The 8205-nt window shown below is 54.7% G+C and overlaps 1 protein-coding gene across 1 annotated transcript; it reads left to right on the top strand.

Annotated features, from left to right (window-relative positions):
• Nucleotides 1–4793: 4793 nt before the first annotated feature.
• Nucleotides 4794–7397, top strand: vps53 (Vacuolar protein sorting-associated protein 53; the record flags this gene model as incomplete). The annotated part of the gene is made up of 3 exons (XM_037324737.1): nt 4794–4836; nt 4891–6683; nt 6732–7397. 3 exons carry the CDS (start codon nt 4794–4796, stop codon nt 7395–7397), a joined length of 2502 nt encoding a protein of 833 aa, XP_037177142.1.
• Nucleotides 7398–8205: the final 808 nt, after the last annotated feature.

Raw genomic sequence — 8205 nt, 5'->3', positions numbered from 1 at the left:
TCGGGGAGACGTTATCATCTGAGAGTGGCGATCCTACCCTGGATATGACGCCTACGAACGACGGTCTTTTTTCTCCCGCTCTGTATTTCATCTGCATCTCTCCAGCAACAGCAACAGTTCTGCCGACGGACATGCGCATCGGCAATCATCGGCCTGGCGGGCCGAAGCTTCTACGGACGACGAAATCTGCATTTGCATGGCGTACGAAGGGGACCAGCAGCAGCATCTGGCGGAGGCGATTTGGCGTTCACTGTCCATTTTCGGGGGCTTTTTTCTTCTGCATCTTTTGACGTTTCCATTTTTTTCCAATCACGATCGTCTTTGGTCTATTTCATGTGTTGTTTTTCTGGATTCCCCAGCAATTTCCCCGGGTGGCACGACGGACGCTTTGTTTTTCTTTTTTTTTTTTTTATGAGAGTGCGGAGGCGGGGATGGGGAGGGGGACCGGAAAGAAGAGGAGGATACCAAAAAAAGAATTTCGGACGGCTGATGATATCCCGCATGGACGCACGAAGATTGGAACAAGGGGCGGTGTAGCGGAAACATTGTTTTGGGCATGGCATCATTGGACTGACTGACTGCTGTCTGTCTCTCTGTGTATGTGTGTGTGTGTATTTCAAATTGGTCGACAGCTTGGGGAAACAATTGTCTTTGATCATGACTCACAATATAGAACGGGGGGGAGCGGGGGATTGGCTGCGGCGGGGGGAGGGGCGTTATTTTGGATTTTTTTTGTTCCGTTGGGCGCTTTGTAGACCGCCCTTTTTCTCAATATATCCCGTCGAAAGAGAGAGGCGGTTTCTCGTTGAACATTCTATCTTGGGTTTCACAATTTGACTGCCTGTCTCTGCGGTCCCCCCATCGTGAGATTTTATTTTTTGTGTGGTGGGTGATTGGGGCGGGAGACACACAGCACTGCACTGCACCACAGTTGGGTGTGGGGTTCTGTTGTCAGTATCTCCGGTGTGTATGTGGTGCTGTGGTGCTGTGCTGCTGGGTAAATTGAGGTAACCCACGTAGATCCCGCTGAACTGTAGCTACCTAGAGGAGGGGCAGGCTGGACAGAGATTGTAGGGACCTCGAGGCTGGGTGGTACGGTGGTGGGGGGTATTAAGGTAGGCGGGCTCGGAGTAAGCTCCGGGATACGGGAGCGGTTCGATTCGGTGGGTGATTTACATACACATACAATTTGAGGGGTGGTGGTGGTGGTGGTTGCTGCTGATGATGATGATCATTTGGAATCGGGGTCGGGTGGTTGGTACTGGACTGCAGGCCGGCCTTGATTTTACTCTTGTGCTTTGGCTGGGCGACTGATGGGGTGGAAGATGAGTGGGTGTGAAATGTACGGATTTGGCATTGCGATTGTGCATGTATCTTTTTCTGGAGGAGCAAGAGACACTGTTTGGCATGGGATTGTGAATGTTTGTTTGGGGACAATGCGGTTGTTTTTGCCCTGTCACGAGTGTGCGGTGGTGTGGTGTGGTGGGTTGGGTGTAGATCGGCCTGCAGTTGGGGATTTTAGGGGAGGTGATTCCTTGTTTTTTCCTGGGGCGGGATCTGGTTAGGCAGGCAGGCGGATGGATTTACACTGGAGGCAGGGCCTTGCATTTCGTTTCTTTGGGAAGGGGGTTGGGGGCGGTAAAAACGGTGATGGGCCATGTACAGCTGAACAAGGTATGCCGATGCGCACGCCAGGTTGATCTTTCCCTGGGGTGTGGTGTGTGTGTGTGTGTTGTTCCGGCTTGGTGTGATTCAGTTCAGTCGGGATTTTGGAATGGGTGTTGGATGTATTGCATGTCGATCGGGGATGGGGGGGGGGTTGATTGGGCTGGGGGTCGAGGATGGGGGTGTGAGGTTTGTTCCGCTTGCTGGGGTTACATTCTGGGGTATTATTGTTGATTATGTCCATGCGATTCAATGTGTTTGCGGATGGAATGGGGGTTGTGGTTCACTTTGTGATTTTGAGTGGGTGTGATGGTGGTGGTGGTGGTGTTAGCTCTTTCGAGGGCGTATTGGATGGGTTGTCACCTCAGGCTAGAGGATGATGATGGTGTGCGGCGCACGTGGGAGCATGTCACGGGAGCGATAGTCTGGAAAAGGTTGGCTGTCGGTGAATGATGGGTGAGTTGATTACATTACCTGGGGTGAGATGAGGTGAGATGATCCGGGGGGTTGCGGTGAAGGACCTTCGGTCCGGGTCTCTGGAGAGCATTCTAGACTCATGCGGGTACGACGACGACGATGACGATGCCTGGGCCTTTCCCATGTCGGTGTGTTTGGCATCCGCTTCTTAGACTGGATTGCGAAAGCAAAGGCAAGTAATGAAGCCGGCTAGTCTTCCACGTTAGTGCCTTCTTCCGCCTCACATTTCGCCCGGTCCTGCGGGAGGATCAGGGGACGGAGCGGGTTTGAGGCCCCAATATAGAACCCGCACTGGAGGAGACGACGCCGTACTATTTTTTTGAGGCGGTCGTCTTTTGCTCCTCCGAGGCCATCGAGCGGCGCTAGGGCCGCGGTTTGGGCGGCCTACGCCGTTTAGCACGGGGGACCGGAGGGCAGACAATGACTCGGGTTGCGCGTCGGGCGTGCTCCCACGTGGCGGGCGGGCCGCTTGGGCCGTTTCTGGCAGCGATGCGTTTGTTCGCGATTGCAACGGCGTCGCTCGGATTTTGGGGGTTTGTCGGAGAAGGGGAGGAGAAGAATGCGGTGTGTTGGGAGCGGTGGTCGGCCGGCGGCCGATGTTGTCGTGCTCGGGGTGGGGATGCCGATGTGCGGGCTGTTCGAGTGGAGGTGGAGAGGTGACATGACTCGGCTATCGGATTTTGGAGGGGGGTACGGATACGATGCGATGGCACGGATGGGTAAAATTATGTCATTGGTGCTTGTTGAAGAATGCTTATTTGGATGTTGATTTGATGTACGTAAGATGGGTTAAATCGTTAGGCAGGTGCTCTGTTGGTGGTCGATAGGTGAAGGAAGGTATTAGACAGGGTATGCTACAGGGGGCAGGGGTTGGTGTTGTTGGTGGGTGGGTTTGTCTGTTGAAGAATCAAGGCGGGTGGCGGGGACTGAGGGCGCATGTGCTGTAAGCTCGCATGTGAGGATTGACAGGACTTGGGACCGCGGTGCTGACTGTGTTCTTACGTTCTCCGCGGAAAGCTGGTGATCGGAGGGTCGGATCGGGGCGATGACGGTCACCGGCTGGGAGAGACTGATGTTTGCAAGATGAGGATGAATGACTTGGCGGCAATTATTTTGTGACGAGTCGTGAAGAATCGGTCAGAAGGCACCTCGAGTAAATAGATGGATGGGTCTGGGCCGGAATCATCGGGTGAGAATGATGCGATACTATCAGCGGGCTGACGAGTCGTGAACCTAGATGTCTTGTCGTTCGTGTTCTGGGCATCGGCAGTGGTCCGAGTCAACTGGTGGCAGGGTCGGGTACAGCGTGATGGTGTCCATCTGCCGTCTGATGATGAAGGATTTGGTTGGTTCGTGCCCAGCTGCCACGGCACGCCTGCAAACTATCGAGCATTATGCGCTGGTCCGGTGTTTTGGATGGTGCTCGAAAGGTCGGGATATCCAGGCGAGACGAGAAATGATGGAAGGTTGGCTTATCTGATGGAACTGATTACTGAGTAAGTTGGGGTGGGAGGGAAAGGTGTTGCGATTCGTTCTGTGTGGCGGCGTCGCGCTGTAATATGTTAGTCGTTAGTTTGCATGAGGCAGGCTGGTTCGTATGCTGGCGAATGAGGTACTATCGTGTTGTAGTGGAGGATAAATAGTCTGGCCTTAGTTCAATGGTTCTGGTGTCAGCTGCTTGGCAAGGCGAAGTTGGAGGTTCGTGGTTGTAGGTAGTTTGAGGGTAAAGTGGCAAAGTCGATATATTTTGGCTGTCATTGATGTTCCTAGTGACGGCATGGCCATGATGCTCTTGCCAAGCAGCTGAGGCCTACAGGGTTGTCACCTGCCCTTTTAGGGTTCTCGTACCTGTTTGCAGAGAGAACACCTTGTAGTAGCACCTTTCCCGACTGGTACCACAGCTAAACGGAAGAAGGCGCCAAAGAACCTCGTCACTTTTGATACTTCAATCGAGACTTGTAAGCGCGATGTTACACGAAGAAGTCGCTGGTTGCGATTGATTGGGGCGTGCCGCGCTTCTGGCAAGGTCATTTCTCAATTCATTCGGTAAGAATACTGAGATGTGACGACCGCCATGTGTGATGGGATAGTTAGTGGTGGTCAACTTGACGGTCCTAATTGGATCGTGGTGGGTTGTGCGAAAGAGAATGTCCTCTCTGTATTCGGCCGTCTCTGACAATGGACCATGCCGCTCTGGACCATGCCCTGCACAGAAGAATTCAATCCGTGTGAGCGTGGCCGACTTGGGCCATGGACAGAAATCACCAATGACCCCTGAGCTGCGACCACAACACAGTCTCGCGTCATTCCAACGACGATGCGCATGCATGATGGAGAATTATTTGCAAGACGTCGTCCTAAGGTTGTTTCGATGAATCCAATCTTCCCCAGACTTCCGAGGTGGGACGATCCGAAAAAAGAAGCACCGGAGCCGGCTTCGAGAAGCTCGTAGGGCGTCCGGCATAGCTGCCGATTGGCCAGGCGGGTCCTGTCGCAGAATCCCTGCATCCCGTCTTGACACGTGACGACATCGAGACACGGAGCTCCTTCCAACCTGGCTTCAGGGATTCCGTCAGCTGCAACGATCCGCAATCCTCTGAGCCCAAGAACGCCGTGCAACCCCGCCAGCTCTGCTCATTGTCTCCGCCACCATGAACGGGACTTCAATCGCCGACAAAACATCACTCGATGCTGGTAAACTCCCCAATTGACTGCCCCTGCCAGACTGCAATCTCACCCTCAAGGCAGCCGACTACGACCCCATCGACCACCTGAACCACCTCTTCGCGCACCCCTCGACAGTCACCACCATCGGCCGCGTCTCGGATACGCTGCAGGTCCACAAGAATGATCTCGCCGTCGAAATCTCCGAGCTCGAGGTCGCCCAGGCCTACGGGCCCGACTCCAGCCTCGAGCGCATGCAGTCCGCCCAGGCCGAACTAGCCCAGCTCTTCCGCAAGATCGAGACGGTGCGGTCGCGCGCCATCCAGACCGAGCAGAACATCACCTCCATGACGGCCGACATTAAGCGACTCGACGGCACGAAGCGGAACCTCACCCTGAGCATGACGGCTCTGAAACGGCTTCAGATGCTGACGACCGCATACGAGCAACTCCGCGGCCTGGCCAAGACGAGACAATACAGGGAATGCGCGAGTCTCCTGCAGGCTGTGCTGCAGCTTATGAAGCACTTCAACAGCTACAGGAGTATCGAGCAGATTGCCACCCTCAGCAGAGGCGTCTCGGAACTGCAGCGGGAGCTGTTGGAACAGGTCTGCGAGGACTTTGAGATCGCATTCGCCAAGGGGGAGGTCGCTCAGCGGAGGGGCACCCTGGTCGAGGCTTGTTTGGTGATGGATGCCTTGGGTGATATGGCGCGGTCGCGGTTGATGAACTGGTACGTCAACACGGAGCTGCGCGAGTACCGCCAAGTGTTCAGGGGCAACGACGAAGCCGGAAACCTCGACAACATCGGTCGGCGATATGCGTGGTTCAAGCGCATGCTGAAGACGCACGAAGAGGAGCACGCTGTGATATTCCCGCCCCACTGGCGCGCAAACGAGATGCTCGCCATGGCCTTCTGCGACGGAACGAGAGACGACTTCAAGGGAATCCTCGAGAGGAGCATGCGGAGGACAGATGGCCAGAAAATTGACGTCAACCTGCTGCTCAGCTGCCTCCAAGAGACACTAGACTTTGAACAGGGGCTGGAGAAGCGCTTTGCTGGCGATCCAAGAGCCAGTATCGATACGCTGAGCTCGGCGGATGACAGGGCGTCGAACTTCCACGGCTCCATCTCGGCTGCCTTCGAGCCCTACTTGAGCTTGTGGGTGGAATCTCAAGACAAGCAGCTCGCAGTAATGATACCGAAATGTCGCACTGTACCCCTTATTCCCGAAGACGAAGAGTTCTCCAGACAAGCTGTTATGGCGTCTGCGATTGAGCTCTTCCACTTCTACAGGCTAACCTTGTCGCAATGCGCCAAGCTATCAACGAGTGACAGATTGCTTGACTTGGCCAAGACTCTGGCGAAATACCTGGACGAGTATGCGCAGCAAGTTCTCTTACATATTCTGCAAAGGGCGGGTCCTCAGGGGCCACCAATCCAAGACGTCATTCTTGTTCTAAACACCGCCGACTTTTGGTCCACAAACACGACACAATTGGAGGAGAGCATCAAAAAGCGCATCGACAACAGCTTAGCCGACAAGGTAGACTTCTCGTCTCAGGCTGATGCTTTCCTTGGTGTCGCTAGTGCCGCCGTCTTGACGCTTGTCCGCAACGTCGAGATCGCCTGCGAAGGCGCATGGCGCGAGATGAGAAACACCAACTGGAGCACCATGGAAAGTGTGGGCGATCAGAGCTCGTATGTTGGTGAGCTGCTGTCATCAGTGAACGGAAAGACTGAAGAGATTCTGGCCATCGTGGAAAAGGGGCAATATGCGAGAGCGTTCTGCGACAATCTGGTCGACCACCTCGTTACCGCTTACATTAGCAACATTGTCCAATGCCGGCCTGTTTCCGAGGTTGGCGCTGAACAGGTGAGATTGCTGCCTTCAACACCAGTACTCGTCACTAACACATACTAGATGCTCCTCGACAAGTACGTCTTTACCAAAGCGTTCGAAAACCTCTTGTCGTTCCACAATAAGGACACCGGACCGCACACCGCGCCAGCAGGCTACGTCAAACGCGTCAACCAGACCATGAACCGCATCGATCCGCTCCTCAAGACCCTCCAGGTCCGCCCGTCGCCCCCGGAAGGTCTGGTGCAGGCCTACCTCATCCACATCGGCGACCGCTCCGACACCAACTTCAAAAAGATCCTCGAGCTCAAGGGCGTGCGCAAGGGAGAACAGGGCCACCTCGTCGAGCTCTTCGCTATACACCGCGAGGGCAACCTCAGCGACAAGCTCGTCGCGCAGAGCCCGCTGCTCACGCCACTCATGGCGACGACGGGACTCGGCAGCTCGGGGCTGGGCGTCATCGGCGGCGCAGGGGCGGGCGCGAGCGCGCTGGGGCTGACGAGCGCTGCGGGCAGCAGCGTCATACCCGGGCTGCAGACCAAGTTCGACGCGACGTCCCTGGGCGAGAAGTTGCTGAGCGCGACGAGGGATCTGGGTCAGGGCGCGGGCGGGCCGGCGACGATGAATGAGAACTTGAAGAACTTTGGCAAGTTCTTTAGGAGAGACATTGGCGGGTTCGGGGCAAGGTTTGGGAAGAGGGATGGAAGTGCCGATGACGCGCAGCGGTGATGATGTGTTCAAGGTGTTGGGTTTTGAATATAGAACGAATAGATGGGTATTCGCGGCGCCTGCTCGTGGTGCATTCGTGAGGATGTTTTCAGGCTCTATTTGGACTGGCATATAAAACAAATGGTTCATTATTTCTGGACTATGGCCGACAGATTGAAATCGCGGAGCTTTTCGAGCAGGATGAATAGACGGCCATGGTTTCGTCTGCTGGCGAGTCCTGCTGCTGCTGATGCTGCTGGCTTTCCTGGGTCTGTTGGGTTGTCTGCGATGGGATTCGTCTCATCTCCATCGTTGTCCGGTGAATTATCCGTAGAAAGTGACCGGGGACAGGCACTGATGGCTGTGGCTAAGACTGAGGATCTCGGATGAAGTGCTGTGGTGAGTTGCAGCGGGTTGTGCCATGAACAAGCGTTGGTTAAGACCAGTTGCATTGGAGCCAAGGCAATCAGAACATTGGGTCTTTGCTGTCTTGTTTGTTGGTGTCGATGCTTGGGGGGGGCTTATATACTTTTGGGTTGATGGCTAGGAAGGGTTCTGGCATGAGTATCTAAACGGGAGTCTTAAGGACGATCTGAAATGGTTGTAGTTTGCTACGCGAGCGACGCTGTTCACACTCGCGATTTTGGTGTTAGTCAATGGTATTTGAACAGAGACTTGCTGTTTGATGTCGAGTTCTTAACAATCGTATCCCTTTTGCAAACCTTGCACTCTTACGCTCCTCAAGAAACCAAGATGTCCCGGCCAAGGACTTTCTGCGCGTTGTCGAATGAGGGTCTGTTTGTTTCTTGTACCAAGGCCTTTGCTGGAA

The sequence above is a fragment of the Colletotrichum aenigma genome (assembly GCF_013390185.1).
Source record: "Colletotrichum aenigma strain Cg56 chromosome Unknown KSG_Cg56_contig06, whole genome shotgun sequence".
Classification (NCBI taxonomy): domain Eukaryota; kingdom Fungi; phylum Ascomycota; class Sordariomycetes; order Glomerellales; family Glomerellaceae; genus Colletotrichum; species Colletotrichum aenigma.
The sequence above is the reverse complement of the archived record's forward strand: the minus strand, read 5'-3'. Positions and strand labels throughout refer to the sequence as shown.